General features: G+C 36.2%; 2 protein-coding genes across 6 annotated transcripts; one reads left to right on the forward strand and one right to left on the reverse strand.

The window, feature by feature from the left end:
- Positions 1–485: 485 nt before the first annotated feature.
- Positions 486–9,308, reverse strand: LOC116851980 (probable phosphorylase b kinase regulatory subunit beta). Of its 5 annotated transcripts, XM_032831914.1 has the most exons (19): positions 8,959–9,293; positions 8,761–8,849; positions 8,233–8,695; positions 7,745–8,101; positions 7,417–7,614; positions 7,170–7,308; positions 6,802–7,082; positions 6,540–6,554; positions 5,995–6,225; positions 5,699–5,886; positions 5,503–5,618; positions 5,291–5,433; positions 5,076–5,208; positions 4,841–4,983; positions 4,570–4,772; positions 1,700–1,837; positions 1,360–1,600; positions 920–1,027; positions 486–846 (listed from the first exon to the last, which is right to left on the reverse strand). In XM_032831914.1, exons 2-19 carry the CDS (start codon positions 8,799–8,801, stop codon positions 670–672), a joined length of 3,315 nt encoding a protein of 1,104 aa, XP_032687805.1. In that variant the 5' UTR covers positions 8,802–8,849; positions 8,959–9,293; the 3' UTR covers positions 486–669. The 5 variants fall into 5 exon arrangements, 4 of the variants coding, with proteins under 4 accessions (XP_032687805.1, XP_032687816.1, XP_032687827.1 ...); XM_032831925.1 differs by lacking the exon at positions 6,540–6,554 and having other exon boundaries at positions 8,959–9,292; XR_004379677.1 differs by lacking the exons at positions 486–846; positions 920–1,027 and having other exon boundaries at positions 1,580–1,600; positions 1,700–1,880; positions 8,959–9,300.
- A 343-nt stretch (positions 9,309–9,651) lies between these two features.
- LOC116851971 (endoribonuclease Dicer-like) lies at positions 9,652–19,211 on the forward strand. Its single transcript, XM_032831903.1, has 25 exons — positions 9,652–9,854; positions 9,997–10,185; positions 10,318–10,495; positions 10,572–10,811; positions 10,872–11,166; positions 11,462–11,538; positions 11,647–11,750; positions 11,845–11,983; positions 12,162–12,292; positions 12,666–12,906; positions 13,192–13,419; positions 13,514–13,774; positions 13,914–14,087; positions 14,169–14,376; positions 14,523–14,844; positions 14,940–15,304; positions 15,455–15,606; positions 15,823–15,936; positions 15,995–16,510; positions 16,698–16,898; positions 17,176–17,257; positions 17,425–17,645; positions 17,732–17,903; positions 18,092–18,167; positions 18,315–19,211. The coding sequence occupies exons 2-25, from the start codon at positions 10,031–10,033 to the stop codon at positions 18,472–18,474; spliced, it is 4,812 nt and encodes a 1,603-aa protein (XP_032687794.1). The 5' UTR covers positions 9,652–9,854; positions 9,997–10,030; the 3' UTR covers positions 18,475–19,211.
- Positions 19,212–19,704: the final 493 nt, after the last annotated feature.

The raw sequence follows: 19,704 nt of genomic DNA on the forward strand, positions 1-19,704 counted from the left end.
ATCTTGACACATATGTACACAAAACCAGTTTATTGGTCGCATATTATCTAAAATATCTTGTAAGATAATATACAACCAATAAACTGGTTTTGTATAATACACAAAACGTAACTGGAAAGCACCCAATAAGAACCAGTAATCGCTGATTGCTTATTGAGCGCTTTTTCCACTGAACGCGCCCATTGGATGCATTCAGTACTACACCGCTCAGTGAGCTCTTGTATCCCATTGGCATATTCTTTTAGATCTAAAAATATGTACCAATGAAATATAAGAGCACACTGAGCGCTCCGTAATTGAAATATCTGAAAAGTATTTGAAGAAATTTAGATATATTCTCAAAGTATTTACATCTAGTTATTCATATGAAATTCGTATCTCTGTATCTTCATCTAGCTACACTTTTCTTACTGTATCTGTATCTATATCTAGCTACTTTAAAACATGTATCTGTTACAACACTGCCGCACGAGTGAATATCAAAATGTGTCAAAAAATATACTCGTTATTATTCAGAGGAACTTATGTAAACACATTATACCGTCGCATTTTGTGTAAACGTGACAATACATACACATACATGTACGTGTAGCATATCGCGCATTTCTATACGATGATTGTTAACGCGTTGCATAATAATCTCTTAGGTTTAGTTAAATATTTGTACTATTACGTAATCTTGCACATTTCTCGAGAGTCTATGGCATCATTGGTATCTAGGATAGTTGTTACGCAACCACCAGTAAGAACGTTGTTGACTACGGCCCTCGCGAGATATCCAGTGGTCACAGAATAATGCGCTGAGAAGAACGACGATTTGTCTTCAAGATTCAATAGATTATGATCCTGCAAGAATTGGTGAATTTTTGGAGAGGGCACACATACATATGTGTTATATATATCTAGACACAATTGTTACCTTGCGGTACATGATAAAGCTATCTTCCACGAGCTGACTGAGGTCCAGTTGTTTCTGGAAACTTAATTCTGGGTTTCGAAGCAGGATAGTTGACACAATACTCAGAAGCTACAATTACATACTTTGGATGAGCAAATTATACACACGCATTGCGTCTCTTCAGTGCGACAACAGATTCATTCGTTTTTGTTACACTTTTCTCTAACAAATATCAAACCATTTAAGTTTGACCTTTGTTAGAATATCTCAACAATCTCTAAAGTGATAAGATATGTTTAAAAATTATTGAAATTGATTGTAATGAAAAATTGTACTCTTTGCTATGCGTCGGAGAAGACCGCACGTTCGTTGATGTATCAGAACATTTTCATCGCGACAAATCTCTAGGAAGTGTAACTAAAACGTATTTAATAGTTGGAGTGCTCGCTAGAGCCCCTTACTTCGATGACGATTTGACGATATTCCGGCAATTGTATGTGATGTAGCAAGGACTCCACGAGTAGGGCGAACGTAAGCTCGGAACGAGTCATGTTGGACACAGTCGGCTGCTGAGGCAGCTCCCGTCCGTTCACAATGATACCGCCGGGACAACGCATCAGAACTTCCCATACTTGATTGTAGAAGTGTGCCGGTACTCTACACAAGCAACCTTCGATTTGTCGACGACCGAGCACCGTCAGACTGTTCGGGCAAAACGACAAGTATCGATTAATAAGTGTTTGAATTGGCCACTTTCAAGTACGCGCTACAGTGCGACTTCTATTTTGTTTTCCGACGTACTTCTCTGCGTGGGCCCATTCCTTGACGGTCAATACTTTGATGAGGAATTGCCGCACCTCGTAAGGACTGTAGTTCTCGATCGGCTTGGCATTCTTCATGAACATTTGCAGATAGAGCTTCATCGCCTCCAACACCCAACTAACCAAACCCAACCCAACAACAACGTAACAGCGCGCAAAATCTGGGCGTAATGACGATTGAGTATGAGAATGTTTAAAGTAGGGTCTACAATGAGAACTTGAGCCATAAAACTTTTGACCAATCACAATCAAATAGAAGGAAAATAATCGACTTACAAGGGGACCGCACGTATCTAATGTCACGGATTTTGATGAAATTTTTTTGGGTTATTCTACAATACTAATGTATATTCTGTGCAAAAGGATTTTTATCAATATCTCTTCGTTTCGAAGAAAAAAAAATAATTTACGAGCACCTTATAAGCCAAGCGTGTGATGAATATCTCGAGTGTTTCAGTGGCCGCAGTGGTTAAGGCGCGAGGTGTAATCTTTTTGGCTCGGATTCAAACCCCCGGCCATCCAATTTTTTTTCGTTTTATTGTTTTTTTTTTTATTCAAATTGTAGGACACCATGAACACAAAAGTACGCGAAAAAGGAATATATTAAACATGATTATAAATGACAAAACATTAAGAAATATGTTGTATGAAATTAGGTTAATATTAAAATTATTTTAATTTTATATTTCACTTACATTTGACGTTGTTTTTTCCATTCTCTGATACTTCATATAGTGTTTGTTTTACTTTATAAATTTTTAACGTAAATTCCAAAGAAAAGGAACAGAATGATCCAAGATAGTTTGAAATCCTGCAATGATTGTCTTTATTTGGGGGAACCTGAATATCGGAACGGATACGTGAAATATTCTAGTTGGCTTACGCACTTATGTAAGAAATCTCTCTAATAATTTGAATGTTAACGAATCGTTTAGTAATATATTTAAATTACATCTAGAAATGGTCAATCGTAGATTTATTATAGGATGAGTACCGGTTGTTACATTATTTAAATGAGAGAGTTTAAACGCGGGATGCGAGAAATCAGACACGTATTAGATTTACAGAATATGGAGAATTGTAAACTCGCATGAGGTAATTTTCTTGCGCCAAACTGTATATTATCCTTTTTTTAACCAGTTTTCAAGGTGAGACGTTCAGACTAAGCTCACGCGCGTCTGACAATGATAACGCGTGACTTCTCAAAAGTTGTTTACTGAAGATTATCGTTAAATTTGAAGCAATCTCACCGCTTCGTTTCTTACACTCGTAGCGAATAAACGCAGTTTTGTGACAAAAGTGAGTAATCGCAAACAATTATGAATCCGCTAACTACCATGGATTATTCCGTTCTTTTCCTTTGGAATTTACGTTAGAAATTTATAAAGTAAAACAAACACTATATGAAATTTCATAGGATGGAAAAAACAGCGTCAAATATAAGTAAAACATAAGATTAACATAATTTTAATTTTAACATAATTTCATACAACATATTTCTTAATGTTTTGTCATTTATAATCATGTTTAATATATTCATTTTTCGTGTACTTTTGTGTTTATTGTGTCCTTGTCTTACAATTTGAATGAAAAAACAACAATAAAATAAAAAAAAAAATTGGATGGCTCGGGGATTGAATCAAGCCAAAAAGATGACACACCGCGTCTAAACCACCGCGACCACTAAAGTATTTGAAATTTTCGTCACACGCTTGGCCTATAAAGATTGTTCTACATTAGTAGCAAGTCGATTGCAACTTTTTTTGTTGCGACAGCCAATAAGAAGCGTCAATAGCACAATTGATGCTTCTGATTGGCTGTCGCAATAAGAATTGCGTCTGCTTCCGACTAATGTAGACCTTAAGGCGCTTGTAAATTTTTTTTTCTCCGAAACGAAGAGGTATTGACAAAAATCCTTTTGCACAGAATGTACATTAGTAGAATAACCCAAAAAAAAATTCATCAAAATCCGTGACATCAGGTACGTGCGATCCTCTTGTTGTTAATCAATTTCTTCAGGCTTAAAGCTTAAGTTTTATGACTCAAGTTCTCATTATAGAGTTTGCTTTCTACAATAAGCCGTTAGTCGTAATTATCGACATATAGAATGGACTGCTAAACGAGATGCTGAAGATAGGAACAGATGTAGAGTGAGAGGCAGACAATAGTAGGACACCTTCCGTCTATTTACTGAAGTCTGATTGGCTGCAGGAATTTCAGCAATACTGTATCCTGCGAAAGTATCAGGCTCCAAGCTAGACGCGAGAGTATTACTTCACGCTACATCTCTATTACGTTGCTCGAAAATATAATACATCAAAATATATCATATAATACAAAAGTTAAAATGGTAGATTTTTGTTAGTTAACCAATTAATAAATACTACTGCATATATAATATCGAGTTATATTTTTTTTCTATCTACCTATTTACATACTTATACTTATTTTCATTTCAATACTAATGAAATTTTATTATGTATAAAACAGTAATATTTTTTAAATATTAAAAATGTTACACTAGATTAAAATCACGAGTAACTCTTTGAAACATTTATTATAAATTATCAATATGATTAAGGTTCTGTTACGATGCGCTACACTCCTACTTGGAAAAGAGACGGAAGGTGTCCTACTATTGTCTGCCTGTCACTCTACATCTGTTCCTACCTCCACCATCTCATTTAGCAGTCCATTCAAATGTCGATGGTCGTAACACGTAAGAGAATCCACCAATCAGAATTCTTCATTTCTATTCTGAAGGACTGCAATTAATGGATTTTCTTATGTCTTATGTGTTACGACTAATGGTTTATTATAGAATGTGCTTTAGAGAAATGATATGCTCACCCAATACGTATTTTCAGTATCCCTTTGAACATTTCGGGATTGGTGCCGATCAATCGTCCGCAATATAGTAGAATTTCTTGCTGGAGCACTGCTTGTACCGTGTTGTGCGGCTGTATCGTCGAATACACGACCGATTGTATTTCCGCCGGCGTCATTGGCTTATCGAACACCGTTTCTTCTTGTCCAACAACTCCTACCGCGATCTAACATCATACAGATTAATTTTTCTCTTTCTCTCTCACCGTTATCGAGGACACTCTGCTGTTAGTACCTGCTTTCCTTTAACTAGCACACCCGTGATGAACGGACTGATGCTATCGACCGTGTGATTTAATAAACTGCTGCAATAACGCACAGCCATCCAGAATCTCAAGGAACCAGCTTGTTGGTATAACGTTCTCAAATAGTCGCGAACTAGAATGATAAAAACGCGGCATCACGACTTGAATCAAAGAAATAAAGCTCGTAAGAGAGAAAAAGAGAGAAAAAGAGAAGATATGAGGCACCTGTCGTCCCGTTGATCTCGTAATTAATGCCTTCTCGCTTTACCAAAATGCCGTATAATTGGCACTTTGCGTACAAGCCGACGCTGTTGCGGATCTCGCTCAATACATCGTTCAGAGGTTCGTTCGCCATGTACTGAAAAATAATTATAGAAAATGTCAAAAACGAATATTTCCATTCTCTCGATTAGAAGCATAATTTTCATGCAATTTCATACAGAATAATTCTTGACATCCTCAGTATAGGCGAAGGCTTTTGGAACATCCGTGAGGCTTTGGTAGCCTATATAATCGTGCTGCAATTGTTTAAACTGTGCTAGATCTAAATCCGTTTCCATGGTATTCACGAAATCCAAATGTTCTGCATAATGAAGGTACATTACTTGATTACTGTTTTATCGTATATATTGATATTGTAAGTATACGTTACCGATGCAAGAGGATGAAATTAGATTTTGCAGTCTACCGATGCGCACTTTTGTCTTATCGCAGTAGCCTTTCTTCAGCATTGCGAAGAGGTCCAACATCTTTTTGAATTGCGGATCACTGTTGCAAAGGTTAGAGTTAGATGTACCAATATGCATCATGTCACACATTCGCAGTAGCTTCTTAAATATAATACTAACCGCATGTGTTCCTCCCGTATCAAAAGGCACACGGTAGGTCGACCGGAAAGACGCCAATACTTGCCTACGAATTGTAGCTCCGTTTTTATGTCATCAATCAGCAAAGCCATGTCTCTGTATAAATAAAACTCGGAGACTTCGAAGATGAGAGGGTAACAGAGCACCGTCATGCCGCAAACTCTGTATACCTGTGCACGCAACAGTGTGCATCCATCAATGTGGCTTGGGAAGGCAAGCGTTGTCTTTTTAATCACATGCCAAGAGAAAAAGAGGACAATATATCTCATAATACTTACCTTGCTTGTACCTAGAGAGCCTATAGGTCGCGCAGGTCGTCCTTGAAGATTCAATTTGTTATTTACACCTAGCTTTTGGTAAACCTTCACCAATTGAGTGGACGACAGAATTTGAACAGGCTCGACTTCGTGCGGCGTCTGCGTTTGAATGCCGTACGTGGCCATCATAGCTTGCAATCGCATAGATTCTGCGATCAAAACTATTTGTACCACTAGGTCGGTGTGAGTACCCTAGATAGAAAAGTATAATAGCTCTGATCAACTGTGCAGTATGGAGGATATTTGGTATTGTATCATGGGAAAGCTATGCAACTTTGCGGAAATTTTTAAGCTTGAGGATCTCGGTCATTTTTCTTTGCATTTTTTTGTTTGACAATTTTGCATGCTTTCTTTATAAAAATAAAAAAAGGAAAGTGTAATTTTTTCGAAGCACCATGAATAAATATGCGTCGTTACTCTTCAGAAAACAACATCACTCATAAAAGAAATATATCAAATGGAAATACACTATACTACAGCAGACATACATGCTTCAAATTACTTACAATGCTCGGTTTTGCCTGTGTGAAACATAACATAGAATATAAATTTTCATATTATATTAACTATATTAACTAACATATTATATTAACTTTCGATCGTGACTTGTGAAAATTAATTTTTAAAGTCAAGTTAAGATCACTGTAAAATGCGTTACATAATAATATAACAATATGCAATTGATGAATAAATATACATCTGTTCGAAATATATAGAGATAAAAAGAAATAAATTATATTGCGCAATATGATTTGCTTTTCCTCTCACTTGAAAAGCAGAGTATCTTCCTGCTCGTCTTGGACGGTTATACGACGGCAGATATCGACGGATCGGATCCAATTCGTTGATATGCAAAAGACCAGCGGTAAGTAGTTGCGCGATTACAAACATGGCTTGATTCCACAGGTACATTGACGCAGCTTCGTGATCCGCAATTCCTCTATAGCCTCTGCCTTCGTCGCTAGGCAATCGATAAGCGCTGCACGGTTCGTTCCTTTCAGTGTCCAGATTTTCCTCTGGTACGTAATAATACATAGGAATCACTGGGTCTGTTGCAGGGAATAATTTCATTGTGAAACAATGTGATTTGTGATGATCTGATAACAAGTGAAAATTACACAATCACTTAATAGTACCTCCATTCTGATCTTTGTGTATTCTCGCCTTTAATAAATTTTGATATTCGTCTACTTGTTCCGGCAGACTTTTGAAAACGCCGTCTATTATCATGAAGATGTAAAACAATGGCCATTCATTCTCAACACTATCGAAATCCTATGAAAAGTCGTTCAATTAGAACTGAAAAAAAATTCGGAAATGTCCTGTATATAAGATAGTACCACGATAACATGCAATAATACAGATTAATGCAAGCTTCAAGACCTTGATTTCTCCAGACTTATAGTACCGTCGGTGCTTATCTTCCAACACTGTTTTGTAACCGTCTCTTCCGAATCGTTTAAAGCCATAATTGCCTTTAAGCCTGCGAATTATGTTCGCCTTGGTCTCGTTGTACAACACCTCTTCGTGAGTTGCAAAGGCGGGGAAGGATATCGTTGGCAGTAAAGCCGCATCTACGCTCTAGAAATTACACAACTTTTAAGTGTGTGTATGTGTAAAGAAGAAGAGAATAGGGGATAGAGAGAAAGGAAATTTCTTTAGGAATTAATGACAAAAGTTTTACAATTGATACAAATGGCTGATCGCTTACCTTAGAACTAGATTCTCTCGGAAGCATCGTCTCAAAGATACTGCGGTTACGATTGTGAGCATCGATATCAACGTATATAACCGACCAGGAAGCACCTTTCTCTCCGAACAAATTGCAACCGTTAATCGCCTCCAAAGCGCTCTTAGCAATCCCGATTGAGCTGGCGTGGATCTCTGGCGTGCCATCGTTATATCGGCTTCCACGTTCCCACATGCCATAATCTGGTGTGCGATATGCTCTCTCGACATAGTACACTAAGTTTTGCACAAAAGCTACTTCATCTTGCGTGTAGACGATTTGCAGCCCTGAAGAGATCATTTGCACCAGGAATATCAAGTAAAGAGACACAATGTCGATCTACATTCAGCAACAAAGGAAAAATTTTTGTTACACAATTGAAAGAGAGAAAGAGAAAAATTGGCAATTTCTCCTAATTCTACTGTTCCACATGCAAGAACATGTCATACAGATTATTATCAAATACTCACTTGCAAGTGATGATAGTCAGCATCATTATAAATTTCTTCGCCTGTGTCCAAGTGAAACTTGCAATGTAATGCAAAACGATCGCACTGATTTTTCTTGAAGAGTTCCACTCTGGAAGATTGCTTCACCCAGCACTCCAGAATACCACGCATACACTTGATTGCAGACTGTCCAAGTTCATACGACTTCCCACGATCGTCGTCAATGCGCCTGTAAGCTTGATACAGGCTCCATATCGCGGCGGCACAATATATACTTTCGCGCACGCTAGCAACTTTCCTGTCGGTCGTTATCTGTGGAAACAGCCCAGTTATGCAACTCTGATAGCGCAACAATTGTCTCTTAACTATTCCGTAGTATATATCCAATTGTTTAACAGTGTCCTCGTAATTGGATATCTTGAGAAACATATCGGCGTCCAAATCTATCACACTGCCTTGCCGCATATTCCTGATCTGCATGGTTCTACATATAGAAATTCAATCTTATTCACACGTATTGTTTTTTTTTGGACAACGTAAGTGACAAACCTCTTTGATGCGCTCGGCGACGATACTAACAGAGTAGCCATCTCTTCTATCTCAAATATACGCGTTATTTTTCGTGCAATCTTCGATACCTACAAGCAGATATATTGCTTGTTATATTTGTTATCGACGTATAGTATCTTGTAAATTTGCAAAGATACATATTACATTGCTAAATTTTGTAACTAATTAATATCTTACGGTCAATGGACATATATAATTTTCCTCAGCAACAGATCTCACTTTGACGTCCTTCGATTCTCCTGATTAAAAATAGACACCGTTTCTCTATAGGTCTGGGGCTCGATTCTCTAACTAGTTGCGTATACGTAAATTTTAGACCCGATCTACAATAGATGTTCTGTTCTGTTCTGTAATGGCTTCGGGGGAAAAGGTTATCCCCATACGCCATATCTACAATAGATGTTCTGTTTTGTTCTGTAATGGCTCCGGGGGGAAAAGGTTATCCTAAGACTCTTACCGTAGGTAAGAGTCAACCAATTCGAATGTTTTATTCACTGATTGCTTTACTCTGATTGGTGTCGTAATCACTTACAACCACTTACAACCACGTTCACGCAATTGTAGAATGGGCTTAACGCTGCGCTTCATGCGCATTAAGGGACGTCTACATTGGAAGTAAGCAGTAAGAAGTAGGAAGCAAGAATAAGAAATTGACCAATCATAGTTGATTATTCTTCTCACATTCGACTGTGATTGGTCAATTTCTTACTCTTACTTCCTACTTCTTGCTATTTACTTCCAATGTAGACGTCCCTTTATGCGTGGAAACGGAACGCACCCTATGAATATCGGCCTATGAATACTAGTCTCATGTATAATGATGATTTTCTTGCTGTGCCGCTAGATGGGGCTAGGTAGGTCATTATCTCGCGCTGTCAATGGCACATCACTCGACTGTTTCTTCGAGACTGTTCGAGATTGTTCGAGAACTGCGGGACTGTCCCATACTGTTTGACTTTACCGGATAGAGAGATGTTGCCTGCTTCAATCAGTTTCTGACAGTCGATAGTGGTACGAAGCTTGTTTCGTAGCGATCGTTCGATTTGTTATTTGCTCAACGAATCCTTGACGAAGTAAGTAATCTTAAGTGAATATTTCAAATGTACCTTTATTGCTTGTTTATACTATACAAACTGTGCCTTCTGTTGATGGATGATGCAACTTTTTCTGGTTGTTGTATAATAATGACTGATCTCTGCAAATTGTTCGCGATAGCCTGCTGTTTACAGCAATCCAATTACACGAGACGATGGAAATGACGTCAGAGTTTACGCCACGAGCGTATCAGATAGATCTTTATGAAAAGGCTGTGGAAAATAATATAATCGTTTATTTACCAACTGGTGCGGGCAAGACATACATTGCTGTTATGCTACTGAGAAAATTGAGCGGTGAAGTACAAATGTATGTGTATATGATACCTCGAAATTTCGAATCTTGTTTTCATTCAATGTGTGTCAGTTCATACTTCTAACCGTCGATAATACGTATCTGTGTTGATTTTACATATCTAATTTGTGTCTTTCTTGTATTCAGGCCTTACAACAAGAATGGCAAACGTAGTATATTTATTGTAAACACAGTAGCGTTGGTCAGACAACAAACGGATTACATAAAGAGACATACATGTCTGACTTGTAAAGGCTACAGTGGTGATATGAAGGTAGATTTTTGGAAAGAAGATCAATGGAAGCTCGAGTTGGATGCAAATCAAGTACTGCTAAATTCATACAGTCCTGACTTTATTGTGTAAGGAGAAGAGCAATCAATAATGTAACAATATGTTTTAGGTTTTAGTAATGACAGCACAAATATTTGTTGATACTATTACTCATGGGTACATAAAGTTAGATAAAGTAAATTTGATTATGTTTGATGAGTGTCATAGAGCTGTGAATAACCATCCTATGCGGCAAATTATGCAACAATTTGAAAACTACCCTAAACACCAGCAGCCACGTATCTTGGCTATGTCAGCAACACTATTGAATTCCAATATAAAATCGGACAGAATTGAAGCTACTATCAAGGTAAGCTATTAATAATTTTCAGTTGTAATTGAAATTAGATTACAATTGTTTATATTGTAGGATTTGGAAGTGACATTCCAGGCAAAAGTAGCAACTGTAAAATCAATAGATTGTGTCCAAGAGTACTGCACAAATCCAAAGGAGAATATTATAAAGTATAATACGTATATAGTGGCCAACGCAATGGCTGTAGATGTGAATCAGATAATAGAGGATTCTATAAATGTATTAAAGAGCATAATCTTTGATACCGATAAGTTATTTATAGAATCCAGCCCGCACTTTCAACCTAGAAGAAAATCTTCCAAATTGATAAGCATTATGAAGGACATACTGACGACTATGATGCAAACAGGTAATTAATTCGCATGTGTATTCGTACGTTTTACGCAGTTCTACGCAGTACGTTAAAATAGAAAGAGCTTAAAAGTCGGAATTTAGAAGATTTAGCTGTTTGATATTTTTCAGCAGTTACATCCTTACAAACTTATGTATCAACATACTGGCATTTTTGCTCCGTTGTGCTTTCTCTTTGAAATTTCGTGTTATGGTACATTTTAGATTTTTATTTAGATTTCACACATTGCTAAACAACTGAGACATTCAATATACAAACAGTCAGTATACAAGATGTGTGACTTCTGTTTTAGGTATTTACGGTGGTAACAAATCAGTTTTGTTACATTTAATCCAGCTGGAGTATCTGAAAAAATATTGTGATAATACAGTAAGTTGAATGCAATTGGAAGTATAATTAAAATTTAAATGGCGTAAAATATTCCACATTATTCCTGTTCTTATTTTTAATAATTTTTTTCTATCGCACTTCACACAGCAAACAAATATTATTCTGGAATATCTAATTACGCAAACTATCAGAATAAGAAAACTGTTTGAAGAGGCAATGAAAGGTTATACAGAATTAGAACGAATTTACAAGTTAGTATAACATATGAACTTTAAGAAGAGTTATGAAAAACAAACCCTTGACAACTTAATGTTACAATAATATTAAATGGCAATATAAATTTAGGTTTTCATCTGACCAAGTTCTCAAACTATTTACCTTACTAAAGGATTTCAACAATAATAAATTGAGCGATCAAACATTTTGCTGTATTATTTTTGTCAAAGAAAGATTTATGACGCAAGTACTGTATCATATATTAAAGGTAAGTTCTGTTTTTATTTCAACTAGTAATCGCGCATTTCAATTATAAATTTCAGTAATAACAATGCGGTCTGTATCTATAATTATACTAAAGAATATTATGAATGCACAAATATATATACGTGTGTGCGTGTGTGTGTGTAAAATTCCTTATATTTAAGATGGATTATGTGTTGCAGACCTTATCTACACATGATGATCAATACAACTTTCTCTTGCCCGACTTCATAATTGGATGCCATAATAGTCCTTACAAAAATACTAGAGAAGTTCTGTGTCTCGCTAAATGGCAAAAGGAAGTAATGCAAAGGTAAATTTAGTTTCTTTTTGACATTTAATATTTTTAACAGAAATATGTATCGATATATTATCTCTCTCTAATGACCTGGCTGTCATTTTTGCATGAGCTGCATCTTAGTTATGCTTATATGTAGTGTGTAAATGTAAATTATATTGTAATTGGAAAATTAAACGAACGCGATTAATGCAAATTACAGTCTATTTCGAGAGTATGATGTATATATAAAATATATATCATAGGATAATATATTGATATAAAAATATGTTTGCTCCTTCTCCATACGATCCTTTTGACCTTTAGTACGGTTAACAAGAAACGGACATACTTTTCTCATCATTAATTTTTGATATCATTAATAATGAAAGGAATATGTTTCTCACAGATTTAGAAAGGGCTTATCCAACTGCATCGTAGCTACCGATGTTGTTGATGAAGGAATCGACGTGCCACTTTGTGCATTAGTAGTACGATATGACCTCCCGCCAGATTACAGAGCGTACGTTCAAAGTAAAGGTCGTGCACGACATGGCACGAGTCATTACACGGTTCTAGTGCCACGTGATGACGATACTTTCCTTACGAGATACAAGGATTATAAGACTACAGAATTAAAAATGAAAACGGTAAGTAACCGTGATAGGAAAAGTAAACACTGTATATGCCACATAATATATGCCACTGTGTATGCTACATGGAGGATAAAAGTTCAACTTTAGGATAGTTTGTATTCACAGAATACAGAAGTATATCACAGAAGGGCACTCTGTGTAATGTCTAGTGATCAAACATATCGCGCGCGGCCAGTATCGCATAATTGACTTTTAAACGAAAGTAATGTGCAGATTAATAGATAGATGTTGGAAATTGTTTAAGACAATAATAAACGAATAATAATTTATTATTGACAGATTTTAATAGGAGATGAGGCTCGCAGCTTGCCTACTGATAAAGAGATTGAAAACGGTCTATATCAATATGAAATCGTACCATATCCAGTGAACGATACGGGAAATGTTTTAACAGAAAACACTGTAGTCAATATACTAAATAGATATTGCAATAGCCTATTACGTTGTAAGTTTGTGACCTTGGTTCCAGTCTGGACCTTGTATGAGAATAGCAGCAAATTGTATCAGGTATCGCGCTTCTGTACTGTACACATATTGCGCTGTTTAATTTCCTAGCAACATATTATTTAGCATGACGCTTGTTTTTTTATCGCATCGACAGGTTTCTATCCAGCTACCGAGTATATCGCCATTGAAAAAGGTAATGTACGGTGATCTTATGGCAAATATAAGTGCTGCCAAACGATCCGTTGCAATGAAATGTTGCATAAAATTGCATCAACTAGGTGCATTAACGGATAATATAGAGCCTGTTATGCCGACTGCAGTTTTGCGAGGGAAAGATTACTTGTTCCCGAATTGGATAAACGAAGATGATTCTTCATGTGGTACATATAAAAAGAGACGACGACATAAGTTAGAAGTAAGTTAATAATTTTATAATTTACATGAATAAGATTATATATAAGTTTTACTTGCAGTAGTAATGTTACGTGTACAATAGTGATAATCTCCTCTCTCTCTTTTTTTTCTAATTTAATTTATAAAATGTGCTCAAACAGCATCCAACGGCATTGTATGAGGCATTTCCATGCAATGGAAAACAATTATATCTCCACGTTATTCATGCCAGTCCTACATATTCCGTGCCGCATGATAACAGGCACTTAGTCTTCTATAATTTACTCAACGACAAGAGTGGCTTTGGAATTCTCTCTATAAAGAGTATGCCCAAGGTAAATGCATTTAATTGTGATAATGATAATCTCGTGTTACTAATTCAGGCTGTTAATCGTACAATTCTTTCTACATTTTAGATTCCATCTTTTCCAATTTTCATGAACGTCGGCGAGTTAAATGTCACCGTAAAGCCCAATTATGCAACGATGATACTAAACGATGAAAATGATATCAAATTGCTCAAAGTATATCATACCTTGCTTTTCAGCGAAGTCATTCCGATGATAAAAAAGTTTATGGTGTTCGACAAAGACAATCTCGATAATTCCTTCTTAATCGTTCCGCGTAAGTATACATAATGTGAATCTGAGAGAATCTATTATACTTTCAACACTGTAAATTGGCTTTTATGGTTTAGCGATTAATACGATATTACTTGATATGTCGACGCTATCCAAATTTAAATTTTGGTTATTTCGCTGACGCTTTAGTGAACGTCAATTGGGAAATAAATTGGGACGATGTAAGAAAATATCAACAGATAGAAAAAGTTGCGTCGTCTCCATTTCCTCACGTCAGATACAGTGATTACGAAGTGGCATTAGTCAACCCAAGTTACAGAGCATCACCGAGCGTATATATAGTGACGCAAGTGTGCGACGACCTAACACCCAAATCGCTTTTCCCGACTGACGATTTTGAAACGTATACGGATTATTACGAGGAGAAGCACGGAATAAAAATCCAGAATCTGGAACAACCATTGTTGGAAGTGAAAGCGATTTCAACCAAAATTAATTGTATAAAACCAAGGTGTGTTTGTTTGTGCATGTGTCATATTGCCACATTGTGGTTATACAATGTGTTTAGTCTTAATTTTAATATTCAACTTGTATTGTCATCTGCAGGAGTATGAAACCTGGGCTGAGCAAACGTAGAAGAGCGGATGTATTAGAGGATTTTGAGGAACATTTAATTCCAGAATTATGCCGGATGATATACTTTCCGGCTCTGTATTGGTTAAAGGCGTCCACTCTACCGTCAATTCTTCATAGAATTACGCAACTTTTAATTGCGGAAGACTTGAGAGCAACAATTATAAGAGAGACTAATTTAGGGATATTAATATTATCATCCGACAGTGAGTGGCCCGCGTTAGATACAATAGAAAAGGAAATCGAGCAATTGGCGGAACCATTACTAGACACAGCATTGGACGACACAATTGAAAGCACGCAAGTAGAGCCGGACACGAATGACTTAGAATTAGACGGTATGTTAGATGACGCGCGTATATATAGAAGAAAGAAAGAAATACCACAAAATGTACGCGACACGCGATTTTAATAAACAGTTTTTTTTTTTCTTAATTACTCGTACACAATTATTTATGTTTCTATTATTTTTATTTACATGAACGCAGTTTCCATGAACACCGAAGCAAATTCGTATCCCTGGTCAAAGGATCAAGAGCCCCAGGATATATACCGCGATATAGAACACATTCAAATGATAGATATACAGTATTATTGCCACTTTATGCATACAAGCGATGATGCAGACGATGCCGTTCTGGTAAGTAGGACGTATCACGCGCATGTATAAGTATGTGTACAACGTATACGTTATATTACGAGATGTGTGTTTGCGCGCGCGCGCGCGTGTGTGTGTGTGCGTATGTGTACATATACACACATTATATATACTATACTATATATACAAATATATATAGTGTTTATATATATTACATATATTATTTCGAATAGTAACGTTTCTTCTCCTTATATTTAGAACAACTTGAACAAAAGCATCAATTATATCTCAAAGCCAACAGTAGTGGTGCCACCGTTACACATTCTTGCAGAGAAACAGTCGTGTGGACCTAGTCCGGCGGAAATTATGCAGGTAAATAAAAGTTTACTCTCAAGTGTATGTAGTTCGTCAACAGCACACTCAATTGTAGGCTCTCACTACCAAGATGTGCCACGACATGTTCAATTTGGAACGATTGGAGACTTTGGGCGATTCCTACCTAAAACTCATTACATCGTTATTTTTGTATCACTCCTTCCCAACACTTAATGAAGGTCAATTGACAGCACTAAAGGGCAGAATAATCGGCAATCGCAATCTATATTACAGTGGCGTTAATAAGAGCATACCTGGACGTATGAAGGTCGACGAGTTTACGCCTACAAGTACTTTCATCGTACCTGCGTATGCAGTATTTCGACAATTGCAAAAGATACTATTGGATCAGGACGTATCACCAAATATATTATACGAACTTCCGATACCAGATGAAGAGAGATTAACTGGAGAGATAAGCACAAGTACAATTAATACGATGCAGAATATAATATCGCAGTGGAGTTTGGCGGAAAACCAAACTGGCCTGGAACATTATCTTAATGTTCAAATTATACCCGACAAGGCCGTATCGGACTCGGTAGAAGCGTTGATTGGTGTTTATCTCAGAGTAAGTTGTTGACGTTACTAACGTTAGTAAAATGTCACTGAATATCGCTTTCAACGGAAATGCACTAGTCTCCTAGTTTAATTTTCAAAAGCAAACCTATTAAAGCCTAATTGATACAAAACAAAAGCAAACATATGTGCATGCAAAATTGTGTGAATTGATTTAACAAATCAATTTTCAATATTAGAGTACCGGCATAAGCGGCGCAGCAAAACTGCTCAAGTGGTTCGGCATACTGCCTGACATTGAAATTGACGAGTTATTAAGTGGTACCAGTTCATTAAATCCTATAATCGGCAATGGAAATCCGAACGAACATATGCCATGGGCCGATAATATAGAAAAAAGACTTGGTTATAAATTTAATAACCGGGCATATTTGTTGCAGGTAATCTTAATGTAATAAAAAAAGAAACAATCTAGTTTTATGCTATCGCATGTCTGACTCTACTTGTATAACCTACATATTATACGTTTATATAATCTCCATATGTTTATCTGAAGTTTTACATACAGTATGTGTGCCATTGTTGCAAACGCTTAGTAAAGCACCGTATAGACTAATGACTATTTTCTTTTACATGCTTCAAAACGTTTTCAGCCCCAAACCGATTCTATCCACAGTGTGTTGTATACATTTTAATCACTGTTCTATTATGTTTCAGGCGTTTACTCATCCATCGTACACAGTAAACAGAATAACCGACTGTTATCAAAGACTAGAATTTCTTGGAGACGCTATTTTAGGTAAATGCAAAATTGCTTGTAATATGTATAGCAAAAATATAATATGATAATGCACGATACATTTGATCATAAAAGGCATAAAAAACAATATATTAATAGGATCAATGTATTTAATTGGGTGAATTGCAACGAATGATCATGTTTCGCATTTTCTTCGGTGGTTTCAGATTTTTTGATCACTTGCCATATTTATGAATCTTGCGGCAACTTGAGTCCTGGCGCTCTCACCGACTTGAGGTCTGCGCTTGTCAACAATGTAACATTTGCTTGCTTAGCTGTGCGATATGGTCTACACACCTGCTTACTGGCTTACGCGCCGCAACTGCATGAAATAATCAATCGCTTCGTCAAGTTTCAAGAAGAACGGGATTACGCAATTAATGATGAAGTATGTTTGTGCAATATGATTTTTATAATCAATGCTGCGATTACACAAATGATGATTTATAATGTAAATTTCCTTTTCGCTCCTAGTTATTGTGGGTGCTTCTTGAAGAAGAAGATTGCAACATAGCAGAATATATAGACGTCCCGAAGGTCTTGGGGGATCTGTTTGAAACATTAATCGGAGCCATCTATCTCGATAGCAACAGAAACTTGACAAAAGTCTGGGAGATGGTTTATTCTTTTATGCACAAAGAAATAGGTAAGATTTACGCACAAATAATGGCGATGCGACAGTTTATGTAGTAATGATTTGTAATTTGATGAAGCACGCGTGGAGTAAAAATAACGTTGCCTAAAAGCATTATTCACGATTTAGTGGGTGTGTATCTTATATTGCGTGACTTCTTTATCGAAATATACACATATAATGTGCTTTGTGTTTCATAGATGAATTTAGCAGAAATATACCAAAGAATCCAGTTCGAGTGATATACGAACATCAAGATGCACATGCCAAGTTCCTGTAAGTATAAAATCAATCTTTTTTACCCGTTTGTGTGTGTGTATATTATATTATATAAACATACGTGCGTGCGCTTGTTGATTCGTTCACTTGCTCGTTCACATATGCATACACATGTACGTACATATAATACTTATATAATTGCAGTGAAGCATCAATGATCGAAGGCAGAAATGTTGTCATGATACCTCTAAAAGTAACCATTGCTGGTAAGGAAAAGACTTTTCATGGTTTTGGAGCTAATAAAAAGTTGGCTAAATGTGCGGCTGCGAAACAGGCATTGAAAAGATTGCGCAGTCCGAAATAAGTGTTTGATGTAACTGTTATATACATGCGCGTATGTTTTTATGTCTGTTGATGCTATTTATAGACAATTTAAAAATCTATAGACGTGTGTGTTAAAAAGATTGAGCATCCATTTTTCGATGGACGTTACCATGATTCCGATTGTATTTTGAATGTATGTATGTATTGTCCTGTGCTTGCAGCACTAGGAAAATTGCCACACCGCGTAATTAGTCTGTTAGATAGAGACGCGCAAATGTCTTTCTATCCTTTTCTCTTTTTATATTTTTCCTCAAAAGAGAATTTCACTTTTTTTTTTTTTTAAAGTTTCTAAAGTTCGTTCTTATCTATAAAAAAAATATGGTAAAGGTTTACAATTACACAGTTAGCTCCAAATGATTTCCGACTAACCTTGATATTGACCTTGACCCTCAGAGAGATCAATGCTATTGACCATTATCGGTGCTCATTGTTTATTAAAAAGTTATTAACGAAAAAAGTTTTAAAAGTTAAATGTAATTTGTGCACACAGTGTATATAGAAATATGGTAAAAAGTATACGAATATGCGCAAATATTAAAAAAAAGGTAACACACACTGTTCGCCCGCACACGCGCTCGCTGAGGGCTACGGCTCTCAGAATATACATACAGGGTATAGCAAAAGTACCGGAACGGCAAGATAACTCGGCGGGGGAGCATTTTAGAGAAAAATGTTTCCAATAAAAGTTGTAAGGCTTAAAAAGTCGCATTTAATGACAGTAGTTATTTGACCTAAGATGACGTCGCCAAGGTCAGGACAAGGTCAACTTTGCTTTTTTAAATAGAAATACATATTTTTTATTACGGCATTTTATTCTACGTGAAAAAGTAAACAACTTTTGCTTGAAAAAATTTTTTATACGATCTCTATTTTCTAAGATATTTACGTAAATACCTTAGAAAATAGAGGTCGTATAAAAATTTTTTTCAAGCAAAAGTTGTTTGCTTTTTCGTAGAATAAAATGCCGTAATAAAAAATATGTATTTCTATTTAAAAAAGCAAAGTTGACCTTGTCCTGACCTTGGCGACGTCATCTTAGGTCAAATAACTATTGTCATTAAATGCGACTTTTTAAGCCTTACAACTTTTATTCGAAACATTTTTTTTTAAATGCTCCCCCGCCGAGTTTTCTTGCCGTTCCGGTACTTTTGCTATACTCTGTATATATATATATATATATATATAAATAAAAATACAAATGTATATATAT

Source organism: Odontomachus brunneus, unplaced genomic scaffold, assembly GCF_010583005.1.
Source record: "Odontomachus brunneus isolate Ranch 3 - 2012 unplaced genomic scaffold, Obru_v1 Obru_scaffold_006, whole genome shotgun sequence".
Lineage (NCBI taxonomy): Eukaryota > Metazoa > Arthropoda > Insecta > Hymenoptera > Formicidae > Odontomachus > Odontomachus brunneus.